Below are 18,352 nucleotides of genomic sequence, written 5' to 3'. Positions count from 1 at the left end.
GGCATTCATGGGTGGGTGAGTGGTGCCCGCTCAGCGCTGCTGTAACAGCCTTGCTCCCTCCTGTCAAATCCTGCTGGGAGCACTGCTGCAGAAGAGAAACACTGGGAACATGCAGCACCACACAGACTCTTTGTTTACCTATTGTCACAAGCAGTAAACCAAATATTGGTGGGGGGAAAGAGAAAAATTAGACGCTAAATTGGTTCGATGACCAAATGTGTGTTGTATAGGAAATAGGAGGAGTAAAATTACTGAAAGCAGTGGGGTTTTCAAAAGTTGACTATATTGTACACTCTGTCTAAAATAAAGACAAATAGATTCTGTACATGCTCTTCATTATTCCAGAGATGAACAAAAGCACTGAGCTCACCTTATTTTAAGGCTACAGCTCTGGCAGAATTGCATGGTATAAGTGGAGATCTCTAAATTTTGCCTCTGCTTTGGCCTTGCACACCTCACCCCTTCCCCAGCCTCCTCTAAGCACTGATCACATGCAAGCAGTCACTGGCTACAGGCACTGCAGGGTCCCAGGAACTGATGTAGGAGTAGAGAGCACCATCTGAAATCAGGGAATTCACAGTCTGCCTGGGTCACAGCACCCACTCCACCCTTCTACCTGCTCTCTCACGCTGAGGAAATGCTGAAAGTGCTGATGAGTTTGTGGTTGACTGATGGAAATAGTTTTCCCCTAAATAAAAGCCTATTTTAAGAGCATATTTTTCAAAGCTAACTAGGTGGAATGTAATGCAACAGGAGCTTGATTTAGTCCAGCTACTCTATGAAGCCCTTCTATAATTTCCTGGATGATTTGGTGTCCTGTCCTATGCTTTTTCATGGTAGCTAACACTAAAAACTGCTTCAGCAGGTGAGAAATCAGCCCTATTCAGTACTGACCCAAGAGTAATGGTTGAGAGAGGCATTATCTTCCCTGTTCTATCAGTAGAAGGCAAATGAGGAAGGCAGTTTCCTTCAGGGAACCAGGGCTGTGTTAGAGACACAGGAAGAAGGGAACAATGCCCAAGATTTGCATTTGCTGAAGGGCTCAGCACATTGCTCCCTTGTGAGCCGGCCAAGACCGACAGCACATGAATCCTTGTGATTCATCCTTCCCCCTGGTCCACCTCTCTCTATCCAGCACGGCACAGAGAACTCTGTGTGTTTATTTATACACAAAAAGGTCTTTACTTGGTACTGTAGTATTTGGGTGCTTGGCTCAGGCTCCCAAGATGGAGCAGGGTTACAGACTGATCTGTTGAACTGGTATTTTCCACTTTTCTGCCAGACTGCTGGGTGACCTTGGGCAGTTTACAGCAACTTCACCTCTCACCACCTCAGTTTCTGTAAAATTATCCTGCTTAACTTTGAATGGAGTGTAGCTGTCAACTGATGCAAGGGCAGGGTATGTTGTTTAAATGTGACTCAAAAAACTCCAGTGCCTAAAACCTGAAAGCAGCAAGATAGAGAAATTGAGAAAGAACAGAGCAGAAATGTGAAATTATCCCTCTGCCTCAGCTTTTCTTCACCAGCTGCCCTTCCTAAACACAGGTAATTACAGTCCAACCCCACCATCCAATTTACTCCCTGTCAGCCACACTGAGAAGTTCAGGTTACCCCCCAAGGCTCATAAATGACAGGTAAAATAAGCCCACGCATGTTAGGAAGAGTCTCTTTAAAGGTTACAGTTCTGCTGTGCTGAAGAACGCACGTTTCAGGCAGATATTTCCCTTTGGAAGGCTCTGGGTACGGAAACCTGGCAAGAAGGGCAGGTGTTCAGGAAGGACACATTCCTGGCACTCCCTGCTGCTGATGCCATGTCAGCTGTGCCTGCCCAGACTGTTGTTAGTGGTTTTAGGGGAAGCATAACCCAGGGATGCAGGGGTGCATGACCCAGGGATGCACAACACGGTGAGGCTGTTGGTCATGGACGTGTCAGGCAGATGGACTCTAAGCTGTTGAGAAGGCTCATGAGTTTCTGCTGCTCATGAACATCATATACAGAAACTGTCTTTTCCTCCTACAAATAACTTCTCCTGGAGTTATTTGGAATCCCTGTCTAAGTGTTCTGACTGTCTCAGGGTTGAAGTGTGGAGAAGCTGAAAAGCAGGACACCAGCTGCCCGCTGGGGGTAGGAGGCAGACACGGAGCAGAGCCCAGCACCGCCTTTGCAGGACCTCCCGCGCTCGCAGGGGCTGACCCTGCGTGTGAAGCGTCACTTGCACCGCACACAGGCTCCCAACGTTTTCTCTTCCGAGTGTTTGTTTAGCTGCTGTCTCTGGCTGTGGCAGGTCGGAAGCTGCATCTGCAGAAGGTTTGAACGTATCCAGCCCTTTCAAAATCCCTCGTTGTCAGAGGGCTGAAAAGCCCCTCACCTCTGCAGTCCCACACCTGGCCGGTGTGCATGCCCAGCCAGCCTGCCCGGGAGGGGCTTCCCAACCCCTGTTCTCGTCCTCCTTTGCGGAGACGGGAGCAGGCAGGAATGCCCGTCCGTGTGCTGCCCCCGTGTCACCCGAGCACGTCGGGCTGCGGCCATGCCTCTGTCCCCCTGTGCAAGCCCGCGCTTCCAGCGCCGATACGTGCCCGGCTGCACACGCAGCGCGGGTGGGAGAGGGGGAGTGTGAGGATGTGGTAGCGTGTTTGAGTGTGTGTGTGTGTGAGCAGTGTGTGTGTGTGTGTGTGAGCAGGGTGTGTGTGTGTGTGAGCAGTGAGTGTGTGAGTAAGCAGGGTGAGTGTGTGTGTGTGAGCAGAGTCTGTGTGTGTGAGTGAGCAGGGTGTTCCTGTGTGAGCAGTGTGTGTGTGTGTGAGCAGTGTGTGTGTGTGAGCAGGGTGTGTGTGTGTGAGCAGTGTGTGTGTGTGTGTGAGCAGGGTGTGTGTGTGAGCAGATAGTGTGTGTTTTTGTGTGTAAGGGTGCGCCCGCGCCCTCACCGTGCCCCCTTCCCTGGGAGCCGGGCAGCTCCGCGCAGCCAGGGCGCCCCGGCGCTGTGGGACGCCCCGTCCCTGTCCCGGGGTGCCGCAGCCCCGCCGAGCCGACTCGAGCCGGGCCGGGCCGGGCCGTGCCCGAGCGGGGCGGGGCGGTGGGAGGGGGCTGGCCGCGGGGCCGTAGCGCGGCGGAGCGGCGGGCGCAGAGCGCGGCGGACACCGCTCCGCTCCGCAGGGCGCGCACCGGGCCGAGCGCTCCATGAGCCGCCGCGGGGGCCGTGGGCGCTGCGATCGCTCCCCGCCGCGGAGCCGCCGCGCCGCCGGAGCCGGGATGTGACTTGCGGAGGGCTGGCGGACAGAGCTGCCCCGCCGCCCTCGGCCGCAGCAGACAGCGGGTGAGCCGGCGGCGGGCGGGGGGACAGCGGCCCCGGACCGGCTCCCGGGTTCGCCCGGGGTAGGGCTGCGGGCCGGGGGACGCAGCGGAGCCGCTCACCCGGCTCTGCGCCCTGCGCTGCCCGCAGAATTAGCTCGGTGGCCGGCAGCAGACAACAGGCTGGATATAGGAATCCTGGGGGGGATTAGACGGGATATAGGGCAGGACGGGGGGAGGCTCGGAGCAGGGGGCTCCGCTGCGGGGAGCGGGGCGGAAGGCTGGCGAGGAGGGCAGTGGAGTTCGGAGAGGATGGGGAAGAAGAGCGGGGACAGGCGGGGGAGGAAGAGACGGGTAAAAGAAATCGAAGAGAGAAATGAGCGAAATGAGCGAAGGGACAAAAGAGCGGAGGCTGAAGTGAGATAGGTATCGTCCAGGAGGAGGAGGCTGCAGGCGGATTAAGGCGAGCCCGGAGCGGAGGCAGCCGCGCACCGGCCGCACGGAGGGGCCGCTTGGCCTCGCACCGCGGTCGTACGCGGGGTCGTTGCAGCCAAGCCCGGCACCTCATCGCGTTCCCCAGCGGGAGCTCAAGGGCAGTGGCAGGGAAGAGGCCGAGCGGGAAGAGCCTTTTGTTGGTCCCTGGCCGCCGCGGTCCGGTCCCGGGGCTGGCGGGAGCTCGGGCTGGGTGCGGGTGCGCAGCAGTTTTCTCTCTAGTTAATAAAAGCTCTGTCTCTGCGTTACCTCTCCGCAAAGCCACGCAGAGAGAGGATTTAGCACTTACGTGAACCCTTTGTTTACACCTGCCCTTAATGTTTATCCCAAGGCTAACAGGATTTCCTGCGTGCTGAACCCAAACACCCAGCTTGGTGATCAGTGCTAGTAACGAGTAGCTGTTTAACGGGGATCCCCTTGCTGCTTACCAGCAGGGAATAGCAGGGTTGAGGTGTTGTCTCGCTACATCAGGAGAAATCAGGTGACAGATATAGCCATCTGCTAGAAGGCTATGACATGAATAGAAACATTCTGAGAATTAGCAAAGAAACTAAAAACCTTGATTACTGTAATTGCTATCGCTTGTGAATTCAACACCAGGCACTGTGGTCAGAAGTACCTAGGCACACGTGATACACAGATTCTGACCAAAGGGAATTCAGCTCCTAGAAAATTAGAGAGATAATTTCATAGGGTATTCAGCATCACAAAGCATTTCTAAATGAAAGCAATACTTTTTCTGCATGTTCTTTTTGGAGTAGGGTCTTGTGTTCTGTAACCACGAGGCTGTAACAGAGCATGATGTGTATCCGATGCAGGGGCTGTCAAAATCACTGCTGTCTTTTTGCCTGCAAAGCACAATTGCACTATTAATTATTATTCTGGAAATACACACGTCTCTTGAGTAGTCTGATCTCAGCTTGGCTGTTGCTGCTCTGTTATCAGTCCTGGAGCTCATTCTTCAGTTCTGATCAAAAGCAGCTGGCAGAGATCCTGTGTTGTGATTAATTCTTCACTCACTCGCATCTCTCCACAACACTTTGTGGCGGGGGTGGTTTTCTTTTGGAAATTGCACAGTGAACCAGTCTTCTGCCTGTGTGGCAGAGTAGGTTACTATTTGTGCTACTATTGCTTATATTTACTAGATTGTTTTTCTTCTCTGCCATTGAATGCATCTCCCTGTGTCAGTTGACTAACATTTGAACTCCAGGTACAGGAGCAGATAATGCATCTCACCATGAATAGCCTAACCTTCACTCTTTGCACAATTACGCATTTATTCTGTATACATATTCTGTAGCAGCATACAGCTGTGTCTTTTTGATCCCTTTTGGTCAGAAGCTTTGGTCAGAAGACTTTAGCTACAGAAAGCCTCATTGATTTTTAACCGTGACAACTTTTCGATGACAACTATGAGATTTTCTGTTTCTGCTTAGTTGCTTGTAATTGTAGTTTGTACCCGCTGGGGCAGCTTTGTGTCTGCAATTTCTGTAGTGCCTCTATGCCAGATAATGTCATGTAATGAAGGGGACCTCGCTCTGTAGAAAACAGTGGAGCTATTACAGCTGTCATTGAGAGCAGATTTTGAGCCAAAAATTGAGTACTGGATTTGAAGCTGTCCTGCTAATTGTTCGCTGCTTTTGCCTAAAATGTGTAAGGCTTATTGATTAGAATATTGATTGTAAGTGTTCTTGATTGATCTGGTTTCAGGTATGTTGCCTTAATGGCTTTACCAAAATAAAATTTTGGAGAGGAATCTGGGGTGGGGGGGGTGTGGAAATCTCAAGTTGCTTTTGTTCCCTGTGCACAGTTCATTCGAGTATGCAGGGGATGTATCACTGCCACTGGCTGTATCTGTGCTGGAATGTTTCTGTGGCGCTCCTGTGTAACTGTAGTTCTCTGGCAGCAGGAGTGAAGTGCCAGCCGAATAGAGCGCTATTGTTGCTACTGTGAGGTTGCATAACTTTTGTAAGAGCTAATCTAGACATAAAGAGGTAAAAATACTCTTCCTCTACAGTTACTGATTTAAGTAACAACCAGAAAGAATGTGCAGTAAAATTTTACCATAAAATCTCAAGAGGCACAGAATTCTGCCATCCTACCCACTGCACAGGCTTGAGGAAGATGCTATTTTAATAAAACCCTCATAATGATGTATTTCTGTTTTTTGCAAAAACAACTCTTCTGAAAAATAAGCTTCACAGTTTTCCATTAAAATGATAGAATGTCCGATAAAATGATAGTTTTAGATGAAGTTGTACTATTCACCGCCAAACTTGTGTGTTGCAATGCAGTGTTTTCCCTTGTTTTTATAACTGTCTGTGTTCAGTACTGAGTATCAGCACTAGAAAGAGGTTTTTTTTGGCTGGGGTTAGGGGTTAGGTTATTAATATTGCCTGGTTTTACCCCGTTGGGCAGAAATTGATAGTAAACAGGTTAGAAACAAACTGCTTTATTGATAGCAGCTAGGAGGAAAAGATTCCTCCTTTGGAGACTTCAGGCTCTTCTTGCCAGCTTTGCTCTGGGCAGGATCTAGAGTTTACTGAGACTCACTGACATTGGGTTGGAAATTATTTCACCAGCAATAACTGTCAGCAGCCCTAGAGATTTTCTGGGACCTTTCTAAGAGGACCACTGATTATGTCCCATCAGCTTTCCCAAAAGTAGAAAGTAACTTGGGAAATCTCGAGTTGAACACCTCTATATTTCAGAGTACGTATTTTGAATTCTGAATATATTTTGTCACAGCTTAATTCCCCCTTTCCAAAACTAACCACTTCTTCATGGAGGGGGAAATACCCAAATTCATTAACCCTCCCTTCCCCCTCCCAAACACTTCCAAATAGGAAGAGGAAACAAATGATGGCCTGACAATATGACTGCTTACCCATGCAGCACAATCTCCATGGAAACAGACTGTCCTAGAATAGCTCGATCACATGAGGGTTACATGACATGAATAAAGTAACCAGAAAACTGGAAAATATCTTAGAACTGGGGATACTTGTACTTAATTAATTACCCCCCAGGTCTTTGGAGAGTAGCTAATAAACAAAGCTAGTATTGAAAGCAATTTAGTCCATGCTTACCATAACTTGTAAGTGATGGGATAGTGGAAAATTAACATTACCCTCACTTTAGGGCTGTTCATTGTTTCTAGTTTGGTGACATTTAGAATGAATTTTGAATAATTTTCCACATGACCTCCTACTTCTTAAAATGATACCCCTGGTTTGGGGCATTGTCTTAGTGATCCCAGTGGATTTCCCCCTTTTGTGTCAGCAGGCACTGATCATTTCACACTTTTTAGGACATTTCAAACACTCTAAAGCGGAAATTCACTAGCTGCAGTAGGAATTGACTGTGCATAAAAGGAATTGGAGAACTATCTTTGGAATGTTTTCTTCTAGTTAATTATGTACTCAGAGGGCAAGGAGATTTATTGAGCGTATATTCAATACAAAAATGAATATATTTCACTGATGATTAGTTTTCTGTCTGTAAAGTCAGTGTTTTTAACGTGGGTGTTGCAACAGAGTCATTGAAGAACCTGTTACACAAATCAGATATAAACAAGTGTATATTCTACCAATCCACCATAAAGTAACTTACAGATAGGTAGAAAAAACAAATCATTTGTCTTCTATTGTCCTTCTAATGCATCATTAGAACATTGCAGCCCTTCCAATAGTGCAAAGATTAATTTCTGTGGGCTGGCAGAGATTGTCCATTACCCATTTCCTGTTTGTCCAAGCCCACATCACATTATTTGTCACAGCTTCACTTCTGAGATGAAGGTTTATAACAGGATGTTTTGTACCCTGTGTAGTGAAGGCCATAGAGTCATTACAGGTTTATATTGGCATCTTTGCTGTCTTGGTGTCCCTGATAGGAAACATCCTAAGCTTCATCATCTGTCTCCTGATAGAGGCTGAAAATGGCCATTGGTCACGACACAGGGAAACACTGGTTTGAAGATTCAGATCCTCAGGATTTAACTTTGGTCATTACAGGATTGTAAAGCACGAGAAAATCCATAGTTCTCATCTCTAAGAGACACAGTACAGTTTCAGACAGTCTACGAAAATAGTTTTTGTGTTGGTTATGACTGATAGTGCTCAATGCAACATTGCACCACTACTTTAAATCACCTCTCATTAAAGGTTTCATTAAAAGCAGTTCTAATCTGTGAAATCTCTTTGGACAGGTAACCATTTAGGGCTGTTGTATGGCTTACAAAAGAGCTCCTGATAGTTTGTCTGCTTTTCACTTTGCATCCTGAATATGTCCCATGAGCTGTGTGACTCACATTGACTAACATTACTGCTTTTCTTCCTCATGGTCATACAGTACCAGTGGAGTCTGAAACGTCCCTCACATCAATGAGGAAAATCCTGCTGGAACCTGCAGCACTAACTGCTGGTGAAGGTTAACAGAGTCAGGTTTCATATCTGCTCCTCAGTGTTTACTCCAGACTGCCCTTACATGGCTGTGGCTGAGGCAGACTGGGAGTTAAAGGTTACATTTTTTAACAATCTCCTTTGCCCTGTTTTGCTTAATGAAAGCAAATGCCATAATGTGTATTTTTAAAGGACCTTACCCGTGTTCTTCCTAAAACTAAGTTGGGATTTGTCTAGGCTTTTGGTCCTAGTGGTCAGGTGGGATGTTTTGGGTTCCTGGAGAGTTTACCACTTCCACACTCTGGATCCAAGAAAGAGATGCTCTGGTTTTTGTTATTTGTTTCCTTTGAATGGCTTTGGACTGGCTAAGAAGCACAATGAGGCATTTATTTTTGATTAGTTAATTGATGATACTGCATGTGTGCACCATTGTCACAGAATATGGGATTTTTCTAGACTACCATTCCCATTTTCAAATGCAATCTAATATCTGGGCTTTGGAAGAGGATGAAAGAAGTGAATATGATAACTGCTTTTTGACTGAGCATGAAAACAAGGTTTTTCTTTTTTTAAGAATGTACAATGTTTATTTTCCTTGGATTGCTTTATCCTTTAAAAAGTAATAATTTAAAAAGTGGTTTTGACTCTGTCTTTGTTCCAGTAAAAGGAGCAAGGCTGTGGGACAGTCTCATTGTGATATTGCTCACACCTGCATCAGGCCCAGTGCCACTTAAACACGCTTGAAGAACCTTGATTTGAATGGGGTATTACATTTAAACAAGTAGTAATTGTCCAAGTGTTGCAGATAATGTAATATTTGCAACAGGATAATTTTTTCCGGCTGTGTTGTAGGCCATTTGCAGGGTCAGAGTTTGGAAATGTTGTTTTCAATCTGTGCAAACAGAGCAATGAGTCACTTTTCATTCTGAGTACAACAGGCAAAAGCAGCTTTTGGGAGGGCAGCGGAGGGGGCTGGGGGAGGCTGTGCCAGCTGCAAATCCAGTGCAAAAACTGTAAACATGGGCTACTGAAACAAGTTGGGCTTCAGTGGCTGTGCAATCCTCCAAACTCAGCTCTAGCTAAACAAATACTTTGTTGTCTCAGACAGAAAAATGAAAACCTACCCAGCCATTGGTTTCCTCCTCCTCTTGGTGATCAGCTATGGCTCTTCAGAGAACTCCAGTACTCCTCGAGGCTGCGGACTGGATCTCCTCCCTCAGTACGTGTACCTGTGTGACCTGGATGCCGTCTGGGGGATCGTTCTGGAGGCGGTCGCGGGGGCAGGTGTGCTGACCACGTTACTGCTGATGCTGATTTTGCTGGTGAGGCTGCCCTTCATCAAGGACAAAGAGAAGAAGAGCCCCCTGGGAATGCACTTCCTCTTTCTCTTTGGGACTCTGGGACTCTTCGGGCTGACGTTTGCTTTCATCATCCAGGAAGATGAAATGGTGTGCTCTACCCGAAGGTTTCTGTGGGGAGTTATCTTTGCTTTGTGCTTCTCCTGCTTGCTAGCCCAAGCCTGGAGACTTCGCAGGCTCGTTCGCCATGGGAAGAGCCCATCTGGCTGGCACCTGGCCGGGGTGGCCACCTGCCTGATGCTGGTGCAGGTCATCATCGCAACCGAGTGGCTGATCCTGACCATTGTCAGAGATAACAAGCTGGCCTGCAGCTACGAGCCCATGGATTTTGTGATGGCTTCCATTTACGTTATGTTCCTGATGGTATTTACCATGGGATTTTCGTTTTTCACTCTCTGTGGGAAGTTTAAGAAATGGAAGAAGAACGGAGTATGCCTCATTATAACCCTTTTCTTTTCCATTCTGATCTGGGTAGCCTGGATGACTATGTACCTCTTCGGTAATGCTGAGCTCCAGAGAAGAGACAAATGGAGTGATCCCACTCTGGCTATTGCACTGGTGTCCAGTGGCTGGGTGTTTGTAATTTTTCATGCCATCCCAGAGGTCCACTGTACCATCCTTCCATCACAGCAGGAAAACACACCCAATTATTTTGATACTTCACAGCCAAGGATGCGTGAAACCGCTTTTGAGGAAGATATACAGCTTCCTCGGAGCTACATGGAAAATAAAGCCTTTTCAATGGATGAACATAATGCAGGTAAAAATTGACTATAAAGGACTATATTTTTTTGTAGTGTCAAGAAGACTCTCTGTATGAGACATTTTTCAGGTGTTTAAAACAAAGGTCATGATAAAAACAATAATTTTCACACTACACCGTGTTCCCTTTTACAATTTTCACTAGGATATCATCTAGTTAGAGAGAAAAATTTAAAAAAAATGCAGACAATACATAGGTTAAAATTATCTTCTGCATGTTGATTTTTCTTTGAAAAACTGAACAATTTAAAATGCAAAGGCAACACCAAAATAATAAAAAAATCATTGTGGAAAAAAATAACCTTTAAATAATCTAAATGACATTTTTGTAATTAGGAGTTTTCAACATTTGATACAAAATATTTTCCCAAAACTTCAGAAAAAAATGAAGTGGTCTGTGTTACAAATTGCTCACCCACTCGAGCAACACAATAATTATTATTAATTATCTTTCCATTGAAATGGATTCAGTGCCACTTTGTGTCCCTGTGGGGGAAAAAATGCCAAGTGCCTTACAGACAGTTCAAAGACAGCCTTTGTTCTGAAGGCTTCAACATCTGAGGTTTCACAGAGGTTTTGAGGTAATTTGCCTTCCTTGTTGTAGAATGATGTGTGATCACACATCATTAAAATTTGCAGTGGAAATGTTTTTGAGTGATTGCTGAAAGGACCAGCAACAACTGGGTGCTTCAGAGATCCAAACCCTTGCTGAAGGTTTAACCCGTGCCAGAAGTGGCAGCGTTGCCTCTGCGACCAGCAGTGGGAAGCAGGAGCCCCGTGGTGCTCCTGGGGCAGTTGTGCTCTGGTGCTGCCCCACACCTGGATAAAGGATTTTGTTACAAGTCACACTGATTATTTTTCACTCTAATTGAGAAGAATACTGGCCTGGTAGCCCAGGCAGTAGTTGCCACATTGCTCTGGCATCCCCTGAAAGAAGGCATAGGGCACGTGGTCCAGGCACTTCACCTTCCTATTCACCTTTATGTGTCTTTGATTTCCTCCGGGTTTGATGTTTCCCTGGCTACTGACACAGAGGAAAACAGCACTTCTGTTTGGCACAGTGTCGGGTCAGGAAGGCATTTTTTCCTCTTTAGTTTTTTAGCAGGAACTTTAAAGGTCTCATTCTAGTAGGGAAGATTGTTCTGTGAGTGGATACCATAAGGGTAGTGGTAAAACAAACAAAAAAAAAAATCACATGAATAAAAGAATGGTTGTTATTACTAATGTTCCAAAGCAAGAGGCAGTTGCACTAGGGACTGTTAAAACCACTCTTTTTTTTTTTTTTTTTTAATGTGGTTTTTTTTTTTTACTGTCCTCCATCCCCCATTAAATTAATTTCATAGTAAAGTAACTGCAGTGGCTTCAGTGAAGCTATTTCTGGCTAAGGCAGATCTAAGAACAAAATTGGATCTTTCACTCTGTATCATTCCCATTCATGGATGCATTTTAAAAAAAGAACTGGAAGCTCCTTTTTGATTTAATCATTCAGTAATTAAGTTTCTTTTTGTGAAATGGATAGATGTCTGATAGCTACAAAATCATTATACTGTCTATTATAGTGCAATTTATGTTCTCTTTTAATCTATCTGAATTATAGTACAATACAAAATAGATTTCCTTATCTGATGCCCTTGTTAATGTATACCATAATAAATGCCTATCATTCTTATTCCCATGGCATATAGGAATTTTTAATACATCAAAACAGATCAAATACCCCTTTGCAGCAGTTCTGTAGGGAATGGCTTGGGACAGCAGGGTTTGGAGACAAAACTTGGTAGCATGGTAGAGACTTAAAATAAACACTTTAATAATAACCAAATTACTAAGTCAGATCCCCGTGCTGATGGTTGTCAGTGGCAAAGCACCTGGAGTCTGTGAGCAATTGGCTCTGCAGGTATGAAGAGAATGTTCTCTTCTTTCATCCATTTAATCAGACTCAGTTTGAGAATTCATCATCAAGAGTTTAGAAATTATTGGAAGGGTACTTTCTTCATACTAAGACTACTAACTACTTGATACTTAAGAATGATGTTTAAGAATGGAAGATCTACTAGTTGTAATGTTTGGAAGACATGATAAGCAGAAAACTGTAATACTTGTTTCAGTAAATAAGTAGAAAACATGCCTGGACAAACATATTTTCCATTGATTCTTTTTTTTTCCACTAATACTTGTATAAAACAATTTAATAACTTTGCTCTTTTTAAAGATTTTAAGCATCATTTCAAGAATCTGAACAGCGTTCAGGTTCAAACAAGCATTTGTTTGATTCCTATGTCCTTGATTCCTTCTTTCTTAGCAAAAATGGACCTTCAAGTTATGCATTGCAACAAGAGCTGCTCTATTCCAAGAACAACATTAAGCACTGATAAAGCAAACCTATTTTAAAGTCTCTAACTTAAACATCATTTAAAGAGCATACTAATCTGGGATTTTAATATTGATATGATAGGTTGAAATATCTCTTTAGAAGAGTTATTTTCATAGGTGTGCCTTCTAAACTTATATTAAAGTATTTAGAAGGCCTGGACAAAGAGCAGTTGAGCGAGTTCTCAGTGCTCTCTGGAAGTGCAGTGCACACTACTAGGGCAGCCTCTGTAGGCAGAGAGAATTTGCCTTAAACAAGAGAAATCTGGATGTGAAATGTAGACTGCTACAGCTGTCAGGAAACCCAAGCCCAAGCAGCTCTGGTATCATTAAATTTCATTTAATAACTTCTAGTACTACCAGTCACCGTCACAGCCAATGCCAAAAAGCAAAGTGAACAAAATTTCAAATGTGTTAAAAAGAGGCTTTGACAAATATCAAATATCCTCAGTACTGCTTTTTTTTTTACCTATACATACGCTATGCAAGTGGCTTTATTAATTAGTAATGTAAAAAGTACAAGGAAAAATAGTAAAACTGATGTGAGAAGAAAAATCCAAAATGAGTATTTTGTCTACAAGCTTTGTCACAGATTCTTACATCAAAAAAGTGTAGCTGTGTGCAGTAATGGGGAAAGAAAATTTAGCAGTATGAAATTGAATTTACTGGCTCTTTAAGATAGCTTTGAAATGATCACATATATTTTGTATAAATATCCTGTATAAATATTTTAATGATGGTGTGCATGATACAGGGTTTTTTTGTGTCTGTGTGTACTAGCAAATACCAGTGCAATCATGTGTGTTTATCACAAAAGAAGTAGTCAAATAGCAAAAAAAGAGTTACTGACCCTGAGATGGTTAAACACCTAATCAAAAATACTTAGTTCCAGTTTACGCATTTTCATAATTTTTTTCTCTCAGTGTTCTGCAAAAATATGTAATTTCCAAATAGAGAGCAAGTGAGGGTCTATACATATCTGAAGTCAACAGCTGAGCATTTGCAGGGTGGAATTTCTAAATTTCCATGCTAAATCAGTACTGTTCTTCATCTTGGTGCACAACTCCCAAAGGGAGAAATAGCAGTGGATAGAGGACAGCATATGGCAGTAGGATCCATTTAAATCTTCTTCTACACAGAGCAACTACATTGGAGATAAATCCTGGCTTCATTCAAGTCTCTGCTGAAATTCTCATAAACTTCAACTCATTCATGATTTCAGCCAGAGACTGTAGAATTGTAATTTGAATTAAATCTAAGAGAAGTTCTTGCCCCAGGTGCCTGAACTGGGCATGTTTCTGTTTAGCAGCTGACAGATGAGTTTTGCCCGTTGTGACCACGCACGTTGTGTGGATAAATGAGCTCTGTTCCCTGGCCACGTCCGAGTTCACTGAAGTCATTATTTACCCTCAAAATTAAAGAGGGAGTTTGTATGTGCCAATCCCCAGACTGCTTTAGACAAAGCAACATGCCCCTCATTATGCATATCTCATTCAGAATTTACATCTTGAACCCAAACTTGTACTAAAATTAATGGGGAGACTGTTTTATTCCTGGTATAAACATCCAGAAGGACACTCAGTATCTTCTCTTTGGCTTCGGTGATTTGCCATGTTTAAGCTATTTGAAAGTAATATTTACTCCACTTTCTAGTTTCTCAGAGTAAATATAATCTGAAACATCTGGAAAATCCTTATATGCTAGTCATGCTGAAGTAATGCTCAGGGGGTTGTGAGCGTTGCTTACTGGCTTGAGCAAGGCTTTGGATCTCTGTCCACCGAATTTGATAGAAAGCAAAGTGTAACACATTTTACTTAACCCCACAGTATCCAGACCAAATCAGGGAGCACTTTGCAGAACGAATTGTGCAAGATACATCACAGGTTTGGTGACTAAAGACACTGAGCTCCCACTGAAATGAGATTAAGCAAGCTTCAAAAATTTGGTTCCTTTTTCCCCCTCCCTAGAAACAATTCATTTAATGTAAATCCGATTCTTCTGAGATCTGTTCCCAACGTGTAAGGCAAACAGCTGTTCAAAAGCAACCTGGAAGTTAAAATCAGTGGCAAAGTTCCCAATAACTAAACTGGAAGGAAGAGACTGTGTGATTGCACAGCTTTAATTGTGTTCTAAGAGTGATCTCTCTTTTCCAAACACAGCGCTAAGAACGGCAGGATTTCGGAACGGCAGTTTGGGAAGCCGGCCTAGTGCTCCTTTTAGAAGCAACGTTTATCAGCCAACTGAGATGGCAGTTGTGCTAAATGGTGGGACTGTAAGTATCAAAATGCGATGATTTAAGAAATCTTTGAAATGCACTGATATCTACAACCATTACTAATTGAAAAACCTGCTTTAGCTTATTCACAGCAGGGGGAAAGCTATAAATGAAAATTTAAGGCAGCAAGTATGCATGTAATGCTTCCCTTCCCTCTAGAAAATATGTAGTTAACAAGTATTTTGCATTTGTTTACTTGGCTATTCACATTTTGCAGTGCAGCTTCAGTGAACCAAGTTTTTTTGTAAGTCAACATATTCAATGGCCCTTTCAAATTAAATTTGTGTTAAGGTATTTAACATAACTATTAAGTGACACCATTTCTAACCTGATTTTTTTCAAGATGGTGTGAGTCACACAGATGTTTTCAGGCAGCACATGACTTAAATAATTGTTGTAGTTACTGGTTGTCTCTTACATATATTCCATTTTCTTGTAAAATACATGTAACTCTTTGTAACTTACAGATTTGTACATATTTTGAAAAGGGATTCATAAAAGAGGAATATAGAATATTTTCATGTTAATAGCATAAATTTTTCTTCATTGGACAATGGTTTGGCATGTCTTTGATAGACCTATATTTTTGCAGCCTGGTTGTTGTAAGATTGGTTTAGTGATGCCAAACGGACTTTACAAATGTTTTTCACATTATGTCTACTTTTCACCTAAGACATTTCATATGGAGGCATACTGTTGAAAAAGAAAAATTTTCATCCCCACATTTTTCATGCATATTTACATGCTTCTTAAAATTATCTACTCATGAGCAAGTTTGTACTCATGTGAGTTGGGTTTTCTTTCTTTTGAATCATGAGCTGATTCCATAACTCAACCTCTACATTTAAAACCAGTTTAAAATGAACTGATTGCAGGTCTGGTTTTGTTTTTAAGTAAAGTTTTGGCTGATTTTAGTGGACAAGAAGGACTAGATACAAGAATTCTCCTCCGTGGGTGAGACTGTGTGAAACGTGTCAACTTGAGTAAAATGAAAAGGCTTGGCTTTGCTGTCAGTAATGGATTGCATCCTTCTGATGTTTTAATTCATCTCTGCCAGAATGTGCAGCTAAGGGAGAAGGCAGTTAAAGGATGACAAGCTTGAGAATTTGGGGGTTCTTTGTTTGTATTGCTTTATTCTGAGCTGGATACAAAGCTCCTGTATATATAGTCATGGTTTTACATAGAGGAAAATATGGGTGGAAGATGAGTTTCTTTGTATCACTTTGCTCTAGAACTACCATCTGGAAAGCTGTCGTGTATGTGTAGTGTGATAACACTGATTTTTGACCAGTCTAGATCTCTCAGTTATGGGTTTATTATCCTTATTTCCAGATACCAACTGCTCCGCCAAGTTACACTGGACGACACCTCTGGTGAAAGGCTGTAGGCTGTAGAGAGTAAGAATCCTTGTTGCAGATGTTGTTCCCTGGCAGTGTGTCTTTGAGGGAAGGAATCCATAACAGTACCAGAACAAAGCAACAAAACATCCAGGATCTTTCTAAATCCTACAGAGGATTTTGCCTAAGTGTGAACATCATTGAATGGAGAATTGCAAAAGCAAAATTGTAAACCTGAAGCTGAATCTAATTTAAAACACAAGTAGGCACACCTTAAATCGGCAGAGGGGATATTGTATTCTGAAGTGTAAGATATTCTCTTGTCTGTAACTTGTGTGCCAGGCAAGCCTGGTTTTGGTGGTTGCCAGTTGCTTGCAAAATACCTTACTCTCACCTAAACTTAATTCATGTTGCCACAGGAGATTGCCACTACAGTGTGAAAACACGTGGGATTTCTTTCCATTTTTCTCCTTTTCCTGTCGTTTCCAACGTCATGAGAAGTCCCCTGTTTGCTCCCTGCCGAGCTGTACTGTACAGTCACAGCATCGTGTGTAGGCAGACACGGTCCCTCTGTGGCAGCGCTGTCCCCGTGGCTGTGCGGGCTGATGCTCTGCTCTTCGGAAGCTGGCCTGGGAGCTGCCGTTCTGGAGCTCTGTGCTCTTACGGAGCTTCTCGGGGCAGAGGGGAGGGAGAAGTGTGGCTCCGGCACAGGCAGCTCTCCTCGGCCCCGAGGGATGGATTCCCTGACGCGCAGCCCCGGGCCGGGTGTGAGCAGAGCCCCGCTCCCGCAGGCGAAGCCATTCCTCGGAGGGATGTTTTGGCAAGGGCCGGGCTGGGAGCAGCCGAGGAGGGGAGGAAGGCGCTCCGGAGCCGCTGGGCTGGGCTGGGCTGGGGTCAGGCAGGGGCTGCGGAGCGCTGGGCAGCGGAGAGGGGGAGAGCGCCGAGCCCCTGTTCCTACGAGTAGTCCGCTCCCCTCGACTGCAGTTGTTCGTGCATTTAAATGTGGTTGTGCATTTTAGTGCCTAGAGAGTAGAATCTCTGTGCTGGAGGTGGTTTGTTGTTGTTTTTGTTTATTTAAGGTGGTTTCTTCCCAAGTCCTCCCCTCCCCATGCATTTTCTTGAGTTGATATAAGGCAGACTTTTCAAAGCTTTTCATCTTTGTTTTCTCCAGGTTATTTAAACTGTTCCCATTGCCCATTTGTTGTGCCATGGTTTTTCATTATGTTCAAGCAATCATTCCTTTCTTTAACATTTAATACATATCGGACATTGAAAACATCACTGTATCCTCACTGTTTGGCCAATGCTAATCTTAGCTTTCCTCAGTACTAAAAGCTATTTGTTTTTACTTGAAGGCATAGGAAACGTGTAACAATTAAACTTTGCATATGCTGTAATAAAAATATATATTTTCAGACTAAAAAAAAAAAAGTACAAATAACTGAATAGCTTAGTAACTTCAGAGAGAGAAGTTACTTGCTGTATACTGCAGAAGAAAGACAAGCTTTTTATTTTTCAAGAGTCTTCCTGATCCCTCATGTACCTCCGTTTCTACTGAATTAGGAGCCTAGTCCTGCAGACTTGTACTCCCACGAGTAGTCCCATCGACACCAGGAGGTCTGTGTAAGGTACAGAGGCTGCAAGACCAGTCCCTAAGTGTTGCACACAGATATATGTGTATATATATATATGGGAAAATATCTATTGCCATTCTTGCCATGATCATCTTATGGGGTTTTATTTCAAAGCCCTTCTCCTCCAGAAGCAATGTTTTTCTGTCATGCATGAGTGAAGGAGTATGTCAGCTCCCCCCTGCCCTCCCCTCCTCGAGGCAAAGGAAGCATGTGCTTGTTTTAGGGATCCTTTATTTCATTTTGTATGTAACTAGATGGCCTTAGTAACCAAGTAGGGTAGGGGTGGATATTGCATGCTATCCAGTGACTTAGAAATACATTTTGCTTGTTATGAGCAGAGCTTTGATCAAATAACATTTAAGATAATGATAGCCACCCAGAAGACATCTAATTTGGAACAATAAAAAAACTATTAGCATCACTTGCTTGCAGAATTTT

The 18,352-nt window shown here is 43.8% G+C and overlaps 1 protein-coding gene across 1 annotated transcript; it reads left to right on the top strand.

The window, feature by feature from the left end:
• Positions 1-3,183: 3,183 nt before the first annotated feature.
• GPRC5B (G protein-coupled receptor class C group 5 member B) lies at positions 3,184-17,098 on the top strand. The gene is made up of 4 exons (XM_053957857.1): positions 3,184-3,311; positions 9,283-10,296; positions 14,828-14,940; positions 16,276-17,098. The coding sequence occupies exons 2-4, from the start codon at positions 9,291-9,293 to the stop codon at positions 16,318-16,320; spliced, it is 1,164 nt and encodes a 387-aa protein (XP_053813832.1). The 5' UTR covers positions 3,184-3,311; positions 9,283-9,290; the 3' UTR covers positions 16,321-17,098.
• Positions 17,099-18,352: the final 1,254 nt, after the last annotated feature.

This window comes from Vidua chalybeata, chromosome 16 (genome assembly GCF_026979565.1).
Source record: "Vidua chalybeata isolate OUT-0048 chromosome 16, bVidCha1 merged haplotype, whole genome shotgun sequence".
In the NCBI taxonomy this organism is placed as follows: Eukaryota; Metazoa; Chordata; class Aves; order Passeriformes; family Viduidae; genus Vidua; species Vidua chalybeata.
This window is presented reverse-complemented; position numbering and strand designations above follow the sequence as displayed.

Bases quoted from the DNA above. Each gene is read 5' to 3' on its own strand.
- GPRC5B (XM_053957857.1), top strand. From the start codon at position 9,291: ATGAAAACCTACCCAGCCATTGGTTTCCTCCTCCTCTTGGTGATCAGC. The intron at 10,297-14,827 runs GTAAAAATTGAC...TTCCAAACACAG, and splicing joins AATGGATGAACATAATGCAG to CGCTAAGAACGGCAGGATTT. The intron at 14,941-16,275 runs GTAAGTATCAAA...CCTTATTTCCAG, and splicing joins TTGTGCTAAATGGTGGGACT to ATACCAACTGCTCCGCCAAG.